Source organism: Martes martes (genome assembly GCF_963455335.1).
Source record: "Martes martes genome assembly, chromosome: 9".
Taxonomy (NCBI): domain Eukaryota; kingdom Metazoa; phylum Chordata; class Mammalia; order Carnivora; family Mustelidae; genus Martes; species Martes martes.
This window is the reverse complement of record NC_137896.1, coordinates 30,144,872-30,162,381: the sequence shown is the minus strand read 5'-3', so window position 1 is coordinate 30,162,381 and position 17,510 is coordinate 30,144,872. Positions and strand designations below refer to the sequence as shown.

Genomic DNA, 17,510 nt, shown 5'->3' with positions numbered 1-17,510 from the left:
ATTCTGACCCAGGCTCCCCCGGTCCATTCTACACATCACTACCAGATCCATTTACCAAATACACTGCTCCTGAAGCTCGAACTATTACCGCCAAGTCTCAACCCTTACGCTGTCATTCTACGTCCACAGAACCAACCACTCTCACCTTCCTCAACTCCCCTACACAAATCTTTCACTTCAGTGAAAGGGGTCTGTCTACTCCCCTCATCCCTCACCTCCCAACCAGCTGCGTCCCTGCCAAGATGGCCTCTTTTTTACCCTCCTGCTCTACCCCATCAGTGCCCACACTTGAAGCAGGAAACCTACGCTGGGAGTATACCTTCCAACACCTGCTGACGACGTGAGTCGAGACCTCTCTGCTTAATTTAAAGCCAATAGATCTCACTTTCAAGAAAGAATTTAAATCTCCTAAGAGGCAAATCCCATGGCCTTGTCCTGATCGCCGCCTCCTCGCCCAAATAACATTGTAGAGGGAAGCAGAGAGCCTTAGACCGGCTCAAATGAGTCTCCTGCCAAAGAAGGCTTTGTGGGGTCCCGATGTCTCCACACCAGGAAGGCCTCGGGGAGGTGGGGGACTAGAACGGGACCCCAACAAACGCTGCGAGACAGGTGGCCCCGCGCAACCTCCCGTGCGCTCCTTCCTGCGCACCGGAGATGCCATCCCCAACCAGTCCCCGGAGCCGGGGTTCCGACCCACCTCCCTCTTCACGAGCTCCGCCAAGCCCCCCACCCAAAGACCTCCGGTGCTGCCCGGGGCCGCCGTCGGCCGCGACAAAGGGTCAGAGAGCGAGACGACCCCTCTGCGCGCGGCCCCGCGGACCTCCGGGGGGGCGCCGCTGCCCGGCCGCGCCAACCCCGACGCCTCCGCTACCTTGTCCTCGGGCGCCGCGTCCGGCTCGCGGGCCGCCCTCTGCCTCAGCTCGGTCATGCTTGGAGACCCCGGCGCGACGTCGCGGCAGGCGAGCAGCGTAGCCGCCGGAGCGGGCAGCTAAGTGCGGACGCGCGCGGACTCCGCTCGACCGGCCCCGCCCCGCCTGAGCGGCTCTCAGGACCCACCACAGCCCGGCCGCTGGCCGTGGAACTCTGCCCCGCCCAGCGCCGCCGCCGCCCTTTCACCCGGGCGGACACACAGGATGCTCCGGCACCGGCCAGCTTGCTCCGCTAGGGAGGAGGGCCCCCGGAGCGAGCGCGCACGCGCACGCGCACCGCCGCCATCACGGCCGCAGAGATCCACCAATGGCGCGAATGCATCAAGGAGGCGGAGCTATGGGGGCGGGGAGGAGTGGAACGGAGAAGCGTGCATTGGACTAGCTGCGTGAGGAGGCGGGAAAAGGCGTGTGTTTCCTAAGGAGACTAGCCAATGGGAGCTCCGGCCTGACAGCGGAAGGCTGGCGCTGGCGCCCTGAATCCCAGGGGCAAAATGAGTAGCCGAGTCGAGAAGCGGCATCCTCCAAGCTGTAGCCTGAAGGCTGGTGTTTGCTCTGGGCTTCGCGTTCTCCGAGGCCAGGGCTCGTCCCTCACGCATACAGGTAGACACTTGTTAGGCCCTGAACTGGAAAAGCCCGAGGAGCCCCCAGTGTAAGGGATGACGCCCACGTGATGAGGAAGTGAAACCCAAACTTTAGTCGGCTTTGCTTTGCCAAGCTGTCTCTACTACTTATGGTTAATTATGCTAGCCACTGAACTAACTAATCGCTTTATCTCATTGAAGCTGACGGGAAGTAGATACGATTTTTATTTTACAGATAAGATCTCCCACGGTTTTTCAAATTTCCGTCTTCTGAACTGTTGAAAGACCTTTTCTTGGACAGGAATGCTGCCTACTTCGTTCGCAGGGGATCCCCTGTGTACGTGAAATATCCTTAGTACTTGAATGGATTTTAAAATTCTACTAAAGGAAGGGCATTTGGGTGGCCTAGTCGGTTAAGCGTCTGCCCTCAGCTCAAGTAAGGATCCCAGGGCCCTAGAATTGAGCCCCCTTTGGACTCCCTGCTCAGTGGGAAGTCTGCTTCGCCCTCTCCCTCTGCCCCTCCCTCCGCTCGTGTTCTCACTTTCTTTTGCTCATTCTCCCTCAAATAAAATCATTTAAAAAAAAGTTATCCTGCGGCGCCTGGGTGGCTCAGTGGGTTAAAGCCTCTACCTTCTGCTCAGGTCATGATCCCAGGGTCCTGGAATCGAGCCCCGCATCAGGCTCTCCGCTCAGCAGGGAGCCTGCTTCCCCCTCTCTCTCTGCCTGCCTCTCTGCCTACTTGTGATCTCTGTCTGTCAAATAAATAAATAAAATCTTTAAAAAAATTATCCTAAGGAAAATTAGTTAACCAAGGTCTCATAACTACAAAGTACCCACTAGGAATTAGAACACAGATATATTTGTTACCAAAGCCCGTGATAACCATTGCACCTACTCCTGGCTTCCTAAATTCGTTGTTAATACCTGTGTTGTCAAACATTGCCTTCAGCGGTCCCTATTCTCTGCTTTGTGAGTGATGTAAAACAAGTATGAAATGGGGTCTCTTCCCATAAGCATACTGTAATTTAACAAGGAGAGAAACTTGCCAGGTGGGAGTTGCAATTTTGCAATTTTATGTTACCAGTTTTGACCTTAGCTGTGGGTTCTGGGTACAGTAGTGAGAATTCTGAGAAAAGCATTCTATTTTCTTGATTTCTGGAAGTATATTCCAAAGTTCCTGTAACTGCTTCACAGTGACGGTAAACTAGGTGTGGAGGAATTCTGAACTCCTGGTGTGCTGTGTTCCCTACCAACAACATTGCACAAATACGTGGTGGGTTTTGGCGGGGCGGGGGTGGACGGGATGGATTCCACAGACATGACAGACCACTCCTTTCAGTCCATAATTTATTTATAGAAAGCTTTGCTTTTGTATTTTATTTTGTCTTTTGTTTCAACCTTACAAAAGTAAATAGCACAGTGATGGTAATCTTAAAGCTCTTAATCTCTGGAGGACTCTGACCACCATTTTGACTAAGGTCAGTGGTTACTTCATCTAAAAACCAGACACCTCTTGAGTAAATTAAGCGAGGTTTATTACCTAAAAGATGTAGGAAGGATGTTAAACACAGAGAAAGCCACAAGGTCATCCTCTGAGATAGAGATAGATAGAGATATATCCAAATCCTCACCCTTAGGGTATGTAATTGTGAAAGCTCACAATTACGCCTGCATCAGTCCTTCCAAATCAACTGTTGCCTTTCAAACCTAGCCTAATATAAAGGAGGCTGGTAGAGCACTGCATATAAATCAGTTTCAGAATGAACAGTATGATTACTAGGTTGGATAAGCCCCACAGTTTGGTCAGAACAAACTTCTCAGCCATTGCTCTCAGCCCTCCCAGGCTGAGCTTAAACCAAGTACATTTCTGAAGTCAGTGCTGTAGAGAACAGGGAGCGGTATTCAGACCGGGAAAAGTCATACCAATAGGCCTTTAGGCAAGCTTTAGGGTTTCTCTATGTATAAACTGTAGAAAGAAATGAAAAGTAAAAATCTCCCCCTATCTCCGGCCCAAAGAAAAATTTTGATCCTTCACTTTTTTTTTTTTTTAAAGATTTTACTTATTTAGGGAAAACTGCGTTGCTCAGTCGGTTAGCGGCTGCCTTAGGCTCGGGTTGTGATCCCAGGGTCCTGGGTCCGAGTCCCACATCAGGCTCCTTGCTCTGCGGGGAGCCTGCTTCTCCTTCTGCCTCGGCCTGCTTGTGCGCTCGCTCACTCTCTCTCTCTGACAAATAAATAAATAAATAAAATCTTTTTAAAAAATAAAGATTTTATTTATTTATTTGAGAGAGGAAAAAAAAACAGACAAGCAGCGGGAGCAGCAGAGGGAGAAGCAGGCTCCCCACTGAGCAGGGAGCCTGAATTGAGGGCTCCATCCCAGGACCCCAGGATCATGGCCTGAGCTGAAGGAAGATACTTGGCTAACCGAACCACCCAGCTGCCCCAGATCCTTACATTACTTTATACTTCCTCCTCTATACCTGAATTTTCTCTTCTTTTCCTCATATTAGCTCTTTCTTCTAGGCTCATTTCTTTCAGTCTTATGGCATATCTTGTTTACAGGGACTTCTTTTCATTGCATTCCTTGATTAGTTCCCATTTTTTTTTAAAGATTTTATTTATTTATCTGTCAGAGAGAGAGAGAGAGAGCACAGGCAGACAGAGTGGCAGGCAGAGGCAGAGGGAGAAGCAGGCTCCCTGCTGAGCAAGGAGCCTGATGTGGGACTCGATCCCAGGACACTGGAATCATGACCTGAGCCGAAGGCAGCTGCTTAACCAACTGAGCCACCCAGGCGTCCCTCCCTTTATTTTTATAAAGATTTTATTTATTTGAGAGAGAGCACGAGCAGGGGGGAGGGGCAGAGGGAGAAGGAGAAGCAGGCTCTCTGCTGAGCAGGGAGCCTGAAGCCCGGCTCCATTCAGGGGACCTTAGGATCATGACCTGAGCCAAACGCAGACTCTTAGCTGACTGAGCCCCCCAGGTGCTCCTCCCCAAGTGTTTCTAAGGGGCAGCTAGACTTGAGACTCACTCTAATACATGGTATCACCTTATAAAGAAATTTGCCAGAAATTATATGAAATAGTTTACAGCATTTTCTCTCCCAACATTCATTAACATTTTCCGATCAATAATACATGTCTGATAAAGTGTGGAAAATGCATAAATGTATAATGGAAAACATTAAAATCATTAGTGGTACTATCGGCCATGGGTAACTACTGTTGTTATTTATATTACTGCATTTTCATTCCATTTTCCAGATGTAACAATTTTAGAAAATTGGAATGCTACTATTTATACCATTTCTTAACCTGACTTTTCTTTTTATCATTAAATGTTCTTTAAGAATGGTATTTGAGGGGTGCCTGGGTGGCTCAGTGGGTTAAGCTTCTGCCTTCGGCTCAGGTCATGATCTCAGGGTCCTAGGATCAAGCCCTGCATTGGGCTCTCTGCTCAGCGGGGAACCCGCTTCCCCCTCTCTCTCTCTGCCTGCTTCTCTGCCTACTTGTGATCTCTGTCAAATAAATAAATAAAATCTTTTAAAAAAATGGTATTTGAAATGCTGTTTGGTATTCCATTTTGTGATTTACCATAATTTACCTAATGACATTTGTTAGACCTCAAGGTTATTTCCAATTTTAGAGGAATTTTTAATAATTCTGGAAGTTGTTTTTTTGTTTTTGTTTTTTTTTAATGTGATAGACTCCAGGCTTGGTATGGAGTCCAAAGTCCAACACGGGGCTTGAACTAACAACCCAGAGATCAAGACCTGAGCTGAGATCAAAAGTTGGGTGCTTAACTAACTGAGTCACCCAGATGCCCCTCTATAAGACATATTCTTAAATGTGCTTCCTCTTGGTAAGTACCTCTGATTACTTCTTTAGGAAAAAAACCCTAGAGACTGAATTTGGGTGTCAAAGAATAAATAAAATTTGAAGACTTTCATATACCTTACCAAATTACTACCAGAGAAATTATACAATTTATACTCTAAACTTCAATGCATAAAAGTGCCCACTTCCTTGATTATTGACATAATTTTCATTAATTTGGTAGATTAAAATTCTGTCACCCTTTAATTTACTCTTTTTTGTTTTGTAATGTGGCTAACCATTTTGTTCATACACTTACTAAGATAGAGCCTTGGACACTGTAAGCTAGCTACTTCCGGCTTTTGTTTGGATGCATAAAGTCCCCTTTTCTCTTGATCACTTTGAACTGATTCTCTGTCATGGAAACATAAAATGTACTAATGAACCCAATGCTCTTAGCCATACTGAAGTTTTAAAACTTAGTCATTAAGTATTCATTCCTTAGTTTCATGGGGATTATCCTTTTATGTTTAGAAGCCTGTAGCAAGATCTCATATATATTTACCAAAAGACTTTTATACATCTTATTGGGTTTATATTTATTTGAAAAAATTTTTTAAAGATTTTAGTTTTAAAAAGGGGATCAACCCCAAGGTCAAGAGTCCCATGCTCTATTGACTGAGCCAATATTGATTTGAATTTTGAATTTATTTATTTGAATTTTAACTCCTTAATCTATCTGGAATTTACTTTGGTGAACAGTTGTTAGGAAGAGTCTATAGCTTTATTATTTCCTAGACATTTAGTCAAGTTTGATAGTTTACTTAATACATTGTTTCTCTCACTGATTGGAACAGTACCTTTACCAGATGTTAAAGTGATCCTCTTAAAACACAAATTAGAGGGGCACCTGGGTGGTTCAATGGGTTAAGCCTCTGCCTTCTGCTCAGATCATGATCTCAGGGTCCTGGGATTGAGCCCAGCATCTGCATCAAGCTCTCTGCTTAGCAGGGAGCCTGTTTCCCCCTCCCCTGCCCCCCCCCCCGCCAGCCTACTTGTGATCTCTCTCTCTGTCAAATAAATAAGTAAAAGCTTAAAACACACACACACACACACATACATTAGATCTTCTGATAATTTCCCCTTGCACTTGCAAAGTCCTATGAGCTTGTCACTCCTGCTTTCCTTTGCAACTGTCACCTTGCACCAGTCTCCCCTTTTATCAATGTGTCCCAGACTTATCAATCTTTGAGTTCTATTATTATATGTCAATTATATCTCAATAAAACTGGGGGAGAGTACCCATAAAAAAAAAATCTTTGAATTGTAAAACAAACTACTACCGGAACATCTGGCATCCTTTTTCAACATACTATTCTTTTCAGGCTCTTTCTTCCACTCTCCAAACAGCTAGCTTTTCTGATAAAATTCTATTACCTTGGAAGGACTTCTCTGACAGGTCATTGCCATTCATATGCCCTTATTTCAACTGATTGGGTGCCACATTGGTGGAGTTTAATTGCCATTTAAAATGGCCTTCAAAGTAATTACACTTAGATCTGGCATTAGACCAAAATGTAATTATGTAAGCAAAAAGCAAAGAAACAGAGTAGCCGAGTGTACATTTGTTGTTAGTAAAGCAAATGTTCCTCTCTGGAGTGAACAGATTCCACATTTTGCAAAGGAATGAAGACTCTAAGAGAACTATGTAAGGAAAATACAAATGGAGAAACCTATTATGTTTTGATATTAAAATGTATGCAAAGGATAGTTGATCATACATAAGTTAAGAAAGTACCCGTATCAAAATTTACCAATGGGAAACCATCAACAAAATGAAAAGACAACCTACTGAGTGGGAGGAAATAAATACAAAGCATGTAAAGGATAAGGGGCTAATCTTACACAATAACAAAAACCAAACAATTCAATTTAAAAAGTGGGCAAAAAGTTTGAATAGACATTTTTCCAAAGAAGACATGCAGATGGCCAACAGGCATATAAAAAGATGCTCAACATCATTAACCATCAGGGAGATGCAAATCAAAACCACAATGAAATATCACCTCACACCTATTATCAAAAAAAAAAAAACAAAAAAAACAAGTGTTGGCAAGGAGATGAATAAAGGGAACACTTGTGCACTATTGGTGGGAATGTAAATGGGTATAATGACAATGTAAAACTATGGAAGTTCCTGAAAATATTAAAAATAGAACTACCATGTAATCCAGCAATTCTACTTCTGGATATTAAACCAAAGAAAATGAAAACACTAACTTGAAAAGATATATATATATATATATATATATATATATATATCTGCACATTCACTGCAGCTTTATTTACACTAGTCAAGGTATAGACAACCTAAGTATCCATTGATGAATTAAGGGGGATACAGAAATTGTAACACACACATATACCAGAATATAATTTACCCACAAAAAAGGGTGGAATCTTGCCATTTGCAACAATATGGTTGGATCTTGAGAGCATTACCCTAAGTGAATAAATCAGACAGAGAAAGACAAATAGCACAAGATCTCTGTTTGGAGCCTAAAACTGAAACAAAAACAAAAAAACTTGAGAACAGATTTATGGTTACCAGGGGTGAGGGGTGGGAGTGGGAGAAATGGGTGTACTGCTTTCTTGTTTTGTTTAAATTGACTTTAAAAACTTATAAAAAAAATTTTTTTAATTCACAAACGGGTGGCACAGACTTGGAAAAGATTCCAGAGACAAGAGTGTAGCACTTTTGAGAACGATGCATCAACACCTGTGATAAGGGTATGCTAGCATATGGAAACACAGCAGTATCAGCAACTGTGAAAGACTGTGGAGAAATATTAAGAATGCCTTAATTCATCTTGATTATATGTTTTTGTATGCAGAAGAATAGTATATGATACAAATATTTTAAATGATCTAAAAGTTTTTTTTTTTTTTTTTTTTTAAGATTTTGTTTATTTGACAGAGATCACAACTAGGTAGAGAGGCAGGCAGAGAGCAGAGAGCCTGATGCAGGTCTCGACCCCAGGACTCTGGGATCACGACCTTAGCCGAAGGCAGAGGCTTTAACCCACTGAGTCACCCAAGGGCCCTAGATCTAAAAGTTCTTCCAATAATTACAAAGTAGAAATTCTAGGGGCATCTGGGTCGTTCAGTTGGTTAAGCCTCTGCCTTCAGCTCAGGTCATGATCCTGGAGTCTCAATATCAAGCCCCATATCCGGCTCCCTGCTCCACAGGGAGTCTGTTTCTCCCTCTGCCATTTATCCGCTTGTGTACGCTCTCTCTCTCTCTCTCTCTCTCTCACACCTCTCCCAAATAAATAAATAAAATCTTTTAAAAAAAGTAGAAATTCTAAATGATATAGCATTGTGTGATGGTTCAACATTTCTTTTCTTGTGCTACATAAAACAATGGTGTATCTTACCGTAACGTTATCTTACTTTCAGTTAAATACATTCATCCATTTGAATTGCCAGAGGGAGAGACTAGAGTAGGGAAAGGCAATATTTGAAACTAATAATTGAGAATATTCTAGATTGATACAATACATAAATCTTCTGATTTGGGAAACTAAACTCCCCAGACAGCATAAATAAAACTAAATCTATATTGAGATACACGGTAGAAAAACTAATTCTACAGACCAAAATAAGATAGCAAACACAATTAAAGGGAAATGCTATAACCAAAGTAAAAGAAAAATAACAAAATGGGGGGGGATATATGTAAGAGAAATGCTTAATATATAAAGTGCTCCTTGCAATCAATAGTAAAAAGAGTTTAAGAGAAAAGATGAAAATATACAATGGTCAAGAATCTTTAAAAATATATACATGAAAGGGGGCACCTAGGTGGCTTAGCGGGTTAAAGCCTCTGCCTTCAGCTCAGGTCATGATCCCATCAAGCCCCACATTGGGCTCTCTGCTCAGCAGGGAACCTGCTTCCTCCTCTCTTTCTCTGCCTGCTTGTCTGCCTACTTGTGATCTCTGTCTGTCAAATAAATGAATAAAAAATCTTAAAAATATATATATATATGAAAGATATCCAACCTGTAACAATTTTTATTTATGTGACAGAGAGAGAGAGCGAGAGCACAAGTGAGACGCAGAGGCAGCTGGGAGCGGATGCTAGACTCGATCCTGGGACCCTGAGATCATGACCTGAGCTGAAGGCAGCCACTCATACCCCTGTAATAATTTTTTTTTTAAAGATTTTATTTATTTATTTTAGAGAGAGATCATGAGCAGGGGGAGGGGAAGAGGGAGGAGAGATAGAAGCAGACTTCCCGCTGAGCTAAATAAAGCCTGCCTGTGGAGCTCCATTCCAGGACCCTAGGGGAAGGCAGATGCTTAACCAACGGATCCACCCAGGTGCCCCCTGTAACAATATTTTAATGTGCAAATTGGAATTTTCACACAAATAAGCATAGATTTTAAAACAAGATTGCATAGGGGAAAGGACGGAAAAATGAAACAGGACGAAACCAGACAGAAAGAAAACCTTAAGGGACTCTTGGTCTCAGCAAATAACAAACTGAGGGTTGTTGGAGGGGAGAGGCATGGGAGGGATTGGGTGGCAGGGTGATGGACATTGGGGAGGATATGTGCTATGGTGAGAACTGTGAATTGTGTAAGACTGATGAATCACAGACCTGTACTCCTGAAACTAATAATACATTATATGTTAATAAAAAATTTTAAAAATTGCTAATATCTATAGCTAGGAAAATACGGAGAAATGAGCATGTCCACAGGCTTAGGTAAACTGCAATCTTTCAGCGGTCAATTTAGTAACATTTATCAAAACTTTAATGGGTATGCCACTGCAAGGAGTCGATCTCACAAAAATCAACTAAGTACCCAAAGGTGTTTGTAATTACAAGAAATTGGTAAGTTTGGCTACATGCATAGGATACTATTCCGTCGTTTTAAGAAGTGCTGATATAGAGGTGGTATGTGACATAAAATTAAACATAAGCTTATTAAGTACATTGTAGAAGTGTTTCTGGTATGAACTCATTTTTTCTTTAAAATGTATTCGTATAGAGAAAAAAATGCTTAGAAAGTCGCCTACAGTAAGTAACAAGAGCTTGGGGTGCGTGCGGGAGAGGAAGGGGCGTGATAATTCTCTAATCGTAACTGCACACCTCTGTACCGTTTGACTTTTAGGAGCACATCACTTCCATGATAGCAAAAATAAAACGCACATTTAAAACAGCTGTACTCAGGCTGCAAAGCGTCTTCTTCCTGCTAGGTTGGATTTGCGTTTCATTTTCACCTTCTTGGTATTCCTGAAGAGGGAGGTTGAGCAGGCAGCACAAAACTCTAAGACCCAGGACCCGCGCCAAGCCTTCACAAGCCTAGACTTGTTTACCGTCGAGGTTCCCAGAACAAGGCAAAAAAGAAGGCGGAGGCGCCACGCTCCTGCTCCGCCCCTGCGTCAAACCCTCCAATGGATGTTCAGGGAGGGCGGGCTACATGCAGATCAGGGACACTATTGGCCCTGTAGTCTCTCGGCCAGGCAATGGGCGGGGCAGCGTGGTGACGTATCCACACGCGGCGCAGAGGCGGAGAGCGCGCGCTCGCAGACGCGGCGCTATTAAACCGTCGCAGGCGCCTCGAGCTGGTTGTGATCGTCCAGGCTCTCAGACGTGAGCTTCTGCGTTCGCCGGCTCGCTCTTACCCTGTGACGCCCAAGCCGGGAACAACTTCCTCTTTACCTCCGCCTGTAGCTGCGTCGTTGTGACTCTGCCACCATGTTCGAGGCGCGCCTGGTCCAGGGCTCCATCCTGAAGAAGGTGCTGGAGGCGCTGAAGGATCTCATCAATGAGGCCTGCTGGGACATAAGCTCGAGCGGCGTCAACCTGCAGAGCATGGATTCCTCCCACGTCTCCCTGGTGCAGCTCACCCTGCGCTCCGAGGGCTTCGACACGTACCGCTGCGACCGCAACTTGGCCATGGGTGTGAACCTCACCAGGTGAGCCCCAGGGTGGCGGAGAGCCGGGCTCTTCGTGCACCCCCACCTCCGGCTCTTGGCGGGAGCGCCGGCGAGCTAAGCCCTCATTGGCTGGCACAGGCGACCCGCGCCATCTCATTGGCCTGCGACGCTGAGGGGCGGGACCTAGCGGAGCGCGCGGTTCGGAAAGCCCGCGCTGGCAACCGCGCGAACCGGCTCTTTCCGCGCCAAAGTCACAAAGCGGGTGGTGGCGGGAAAATGACGGGCTTCTTCGAAATGCCAGGAAAAGAGTTGCACAGCTCTTGGGCCATTAAGTGCCGGCGATCTTGGACGAGAGACCTTTGGCCTGATTGACCAGTTCTGTCACCCTACCTGGGGACGGACAATCGCTTGGTTCTTGAGCGCCCTGAGGTTATGACTTAAAATTTCTCCAGGGCAGGGGCTTTTAAAGTTTTGATCACTACTTGTCTAGTACATAAACATGTTTAAATCTTGAGGTTTGTGAGAAATACTTACCCCGACTACATGCAGTGTGTTTAAATGGGTATCCTCCATCATTTTTCGTGATCGTCACAACCGAATAATTGGCTTCAACACCCCCCCCCAAGGGACTTGCAGGTCGTAAAATACTGTCTTTTTTTTTTTTTAAGATTTTATTTATTTATTTGACAGAGATCACAAGTAGGCAGAGAGGCGGGCAGGGGGGGGGGCGGGAAACAGGCTCCCTGCCGAGCAGAGAGCCCGATTCGGGACTTGATCCCAGGACCCTGAGATCACGATCCAAGCGGAAAGCAGAGGCTTAACCCATTGAGCCACCCAGGCGCCCCCAAATACTGCTCTTTTGTTGATATCCAGAAGCGAAACTGCTCGTGATAGGGTGTGTGCTTGCTAAAATATAAATAATGCTAAATTGCATTACAAAATGGCCATATCAGTTTACCTAACATACCCCAGTTCCTCCGACAACCCTGGTAAAAATAGCAACTCCTCCTTTTGAGTCAGAAATTGATCTTGAGAACATTGTGTTGATTTTAAATCCTGTGTCTTCTGTATTCTAGCATGTCCAAAATCCTAAAATGCGCTGGCAATGAGGACATCATTACACTAAGGGCTGAAGATAATGCGGACACCCTGGCCCTAGTATTTGAAGCTCCAAGTAAGTCATACCCTTCAACTAAGTTATACTAGGGGAAATTTAAATGCAGTGTGTCTCTCAAAGTTGTGAGAAATTTAAGAAAATGTTTGTGATGATTGTAGAACTTAACATCATAGTTATAAACTTAAATGCTTTTCTTCAATCTGCTTTCTTTTGGTAGATCAAGAAAAGGTTTCAGACTATGAAATGAAGTTAATGGATTTAGATGTTGAGCAACTTGGAATTCCAGTGAGTATCAAAGTTTCTGAGTGTACTGTACACAGGGCATGATAGTTACATAAGAAAGCGTTAATAATACAGTTTAAAGTCCAATTCCTAATGGAACTTCTGTATATTTGCTGTACATGTTCCGAAGTGGGCCTTTAGTATTTAGACTGACATCTGTAATTTCATTAAACTACAGTACTCTAAAATGAACCTGGTTGAATTCATTGCTGCCAAATGTATATTAGCATTAACCTCCATGGTTTTTTTTTTCTCCCAAGAGTAGACTTTAAGGCTGTGTTAGCAGAAATTCATTAAGGTTGGGTTTGTCAACATAAATGTAGAGTTAAGATGTTTAAAATCCTTAGTATCTTATTTTCTTGTTTTGTTTTAGTAAGTAGTTGGGCCTGTTTGCACACGCATCATCATTTGTGTGCCATGCCCTGATGTCCTCTTGATTTAGCCCTGGAGGGTGATTGGGGGAGGCTCTTTTCCTTGAATAGTGCATTTATCATTAAAGGTTTAAACTCTTATTTTAGTTTTCTTAGTATAATTATTATGACATACTTGTTTTATATCTACATTTGCTTTTTGAGGTTAAGAGTATGTTATGAAATTACACAATGAGTAATAATTTCAAAGTAATCAGGAAGTCTTAAATTCTGAATTTTTGTCTAGATGCAGAGTCTTCAGAAAAGAATTTTTAATTTCCAGCAGATGAACTCTTATTTTATTTTATTAAATAGGAACAAGAGTATAGCTGTGTAGTAAAGATGCCTTCTGGTGAATTTGCACGTATATGCCGAGATCTCAGTCATATTGGAGATGCTGTTGTAATTTCCTGTGCAAAAGATGGAGTGAAATTTTCTGCAAGTGGAGAACTAGGAAATGGAAATATTAAGTTGTCACAAACAAGTAATGTCGATAAGGAGGAGGAAGCTGTAAGTAGTTTCTTAACTAACAAAATATTCTGAAGGGTATGGTAACCTTCTTCTTTTTTGAGAATGGTAACGCTTAACATTAGATTGTGCCTTAGTCTGTTCAGGCTACTATAGCAAAATACTGTAGACAATGACTTATAAACAACTGAAATTTATTTCTGACAGTTGTAGAGGCCAGAAAGCTGGCAGATTCAGTGTCTGGTGAGGACCTGCTTCTTGGTTCACAGACAGTGGGCTTCTCACCCGATAGAAGGGTCAGAGGAGCTCCCGGGTCTCTTTTAGAAGGGTACAAGCACTAAGTACCTCCCAAAGGCCCTACCTCCAGGTTGGGGATTTGGTTTTAACATGAACTTTTTGGGAACACAAACATTCAGTCCGTAGCAAGGTAATTGCAACTCAACAGAAGATCAAGTTGGAGGTAAAAATTAACCTTTTAGGAGCTCTTATGTAATCTTTATATTTAAGTTTCAACATGGTAGTCCCAGTAGGGGGCCTAGAGAATCTCCATTTAGGGACAAAATAAAGAACGCTCTAATTACTAAATATCCTTAAATTAAGGTTTTCCTAGAAAATGAAGTACTTTTTTTTAGAAGAGTATTTATAAACAAATAGTTTGTAATTGTATTAGCCTTTGAAAAAACATCAGTTAACTCTGTAAATGAAGGACAGTTTAAGGTTCTAACTTCGTAGGATTATTAGGCTTAAATATGGTAACATTCAAAGTGCTTACCATATGTGTGACATTTTAAGTTTATAGTAATTATTAGATATTCTTGTTCCTTGCATGAGTAGTCAACCCTCAGTTTAAATGAAGACTTAAAAATATTAGTAGCAAAAGTTCAGGGGCTAATTCTGTATTATCTCTGCTAAATTACATGGTAACTTCCCTGCCATTCTGGATTTTTTTTTTTTTTTAATCTCAAATTAGTTCTTCTATAAGTATTTTTGTATCTGAAATGTGAGCGTTAATGACATTATTTGGTATTAAGGAATTTTTCAGTGTTTTCCTATTTCCTTGGTTATTTCAGAAGTTTGAATGAAGATTTTAATAAGCTCTGTACCCTGTAGTTCATTGATAGACCCTCAAATTCTTTTAATCCTTTGGTTCTCCATTCAATTTCTTTATCCCCCCCTCCATTACAATTTGTTGAGGCAAGTCCTTTGACAGTGAGTTTTCCCGAAATCTGGATTTTGCCTATTGTATCCCTTATGTCAATTAATATGCTTCTCTAACCTATATTTCCTATAAACTGGTAGCTGCAGCGCTAGAGTCTTGATATTCAGTGTTTTCTTTGTTTTGGGAGTGAGAGAATAAGAATACTTTACAGATGCTGGTATGTATACCCCTAGTAGGTATGAGGTGTCTTCATTTTCTTAGCAGCCATAATAATTGTTTAGAATCATTAGGTCCTTTGAGTTGTATTGATACATTTCATTCCTCCTCTTATTAGCTGATTTATTAGAAACATTCCCATAAAGAGAAGTTTTCTCTTACCACATAATTTTGTTTACCTGAGCTACAGTTCATATGGGAAAGACAGACTAAATACTTGATTCTTTTAATTTATTTACTCAAAATTAGTTTCATATCACTCTCTAAAGTAACCTAATAAGGGTTTTTTTGTTTTGTTTTTAAAGATATATTCTAGGGGTGCCTGGGTGGCTCAGTCAGTTAAGCATCTGACTCTTGGTTTCAGCTCAGATCATGATCTCATGGAACCAGCCCTCCTTGGGCTCAGCACTCAGCCTGGATTCTCTGCTTCTGCCTCTCCCCGCACTCACGCTCTCTCTAATAAATAAATTTTTTTTTAAAGATTTTATTTATTTGACAGATCACAAGTAGGCAGAGAGGCAGGCTGAGAGGGAGGGGGAAGCAGGTTCCCCGCTGAGCAGAGAGCCCGATGTGGGACTCAATCCCAGGACCCTGAGATCGTGACCCGAGCTGAAGGCAGAGGCTTAACCCACTGAGCCACCCAGGTGCCGCACTAATAAATAAATCTTTAGAAATATATTCTAAACTAATGGACTGCAACTTTCTTGATGTTTTTCAATATGATTAATCTTTCTGTTTTTTCTCAGGTTACTATAGAGATGAATGAGCCAGTTCAGCTAACTTTTGCACTGAGATACCTGAACTTCTTTACAAAAGCCACTCCGCTCTCTCCTACAGTCACACTCAGTATGTCTGCAGATGTACCCCTTGGTAAGATAATCGGTTTGTTGAATCTTGTTTTGTGGATGGTATATGTGGTGCTTCTCACTAATTGTGTTCCTGTCTTCTTTCAGTTGTAGAGTATAAAATTGCTGACATGGGACATTTAAAGTACTATTTGGCTCCCAAGATCGAGGATGAAGAAGGATCTTAGGTGTTCTTAAAATCCAAGAAAATAAAGTTAAGCTCTTTAAGAACTGCTTCTGAGATGCCAGCATGTACTAAGTTCGTCACCAAATTTGTACCTCTTGGGTACATATGTAGATATTTTCTGTAAATAACCTATTTTTTCCTTCATTCTTTACATTTTGTTTAAAGAATAAAATCCAAAGTCAAATTTGGTCTTGTTAACCTAGAAATATTTCTGCCTTACCTAAAAATACTTGTGTATTCATAACAAAAGGGTTTTGATTCTAAATGCAGTTTTGAGAATTTTTTTCGATTTAAATAAAAGTTTTTTGAATTTCAAACATAACAAGACAGTGCCTTCATTTGGACCATGACTGTTGCAAGTATCCTAGGGAATTCAGTTCAAGCTACTATTTCATGTAAATGCGCTTATTTTTCTAGTCTTAGAGCAGCCTGGTAAAAATACATTTGATACAGCAATAAAAAGTATTCCAACTACAGTAGGTGATGATATTTTGGGGGATTCGTTTGTCAAACTTATTTTGGTATTCTTCTAACTTGAGTTCAAGAAATAAACAGGAGAGTAGACCTATATATTTTGTTATTTTGTCAATTTTGTTAGCAAAAACTAACACTTTTTTTCAGCTTTATGTACCCAAAGCTGTGTGGGCTTTAGAAGACTAGCACTGTTATAGGGCAGTGTTTCTTTAGCCTAGGGAGCCTTTTAAAAGAATCTTGAAAGATTTAGTAGATCTGTGATAGGGGCCAAGCAATATGTTTGTGCAAAAATAATTTTTCTAGTATAAGTAGCTTTTTCGGGACTTAATTCTTGCAGTTGTGAAACAGACTGTTTAAATGTTCCTGCTAATTGTGCCAAACTGGCATAGCACATACTGAGAATCGCTTTATTAAAGTCCTTTATTCCCGGTGTATTCTGTGCTTGATGGCTTAAACGACTGGTTCCTTTGTTGTAATACCTGGACTGAGTTCTGGTTACTGGAGGTATAACCCAGTATACCCAGTAGGTAACTAGTAATTACCTTCTGTGTGCCTGGGGGCAGGGAAGGATATTGGCTGCAAAGGGGCCTGGTGGAAGTTTTGGGAATGATGTAACTTTAATATAGACCGGTGATGGTTCCAAGACTGTATGCACTTGTCAAACTCATCCAATTGTACTTTATTGTATGTAAATTATACTTTAATAAATCTGACATTTACAAAGCTTCATGTGCTGCAAAATGTCCCTTGTGGGCGGGCTTCTTACTTGGTCCAGGCCTGATACCGAGGAGAGGGAAAATGAAACATAAGAATGTGGGGCCACGCGAGAGTAGTGGTGGGGTATTGATGCAGAGACCGCGGCGCGCCCAGGGGGAGGCCTACAGCTGTGGGCACTGAATAGGAGACCTGCCAGCTCCAGTCATCCACAGCTTCACTGTCGGCTTCTGTCTCCTGTGGGTGCCACTCAGCTTCCAACACTGCCCGAGAGATCAGGGAAAGAAACAAGTAGCCAGTTCACACTGGGATCCAGGGAGTGGACACCCCTGACACCTTCACAACCCAGCGGAGGTGCCTGCAAC

At 42.4% G+C, this 17,510-nt stretch overlaps 2 protein-coding genes across 2 annotated transcripts in view; one reads left to right on the top strand and one right to left on the bottom strand.

The window, feature by feature from the left end:
• CDS2 (CDP-diacylglycerol synthase 2) overlaps nucleotides 1-1,054 on the bottom strand; it is a 53,440-nt gene extending 52,386 nt beyond the window's left edge. Inside the window, exon 1 of the mRNA XM_080813179.1 lies at nucleotides 872-1,054. Within this exon, the coding sequence (XP_080669305.1) occupies nucleotides 872-928 (57 nt within the window). The 5' untranslated portion in view covers nucleotides 929-1,054. The remainder of the gene's footprint in view (nucleotides 1-871) is intronic.
• Nucleotides 1,055-10,870: 9,816 nt separating this feature from the next.
• On the top strand, nucleotides 10,871-17,158 carry PCNA (proliferating cell nuclear antigen). Its single transcript, XM_080813382.1, has 6 exons — nucleotides 10,871-11,312; nucleotides 12,350-12,447; nucleotides 12,608-12,675; nucleotides 13,398-13,592; nucleotides 15,672-15,795; nucleotides 15,879-17,158. Exons 1-6 carry the CDS (start codon nucleotides 11,092-11,094, stop codon nucleotides 15,956-15,958), a joined length of 786 nt encoding a protein of 261 aa, XP_080669508.1. The 5' UTR covers nucleotides 10,871-11,091; the 3' UTR covers nucleotides 15,959-17,158.
• The last annotated feature ends 352 nt before the right edge of the window (nucleotides 17,159-17,510 follow it).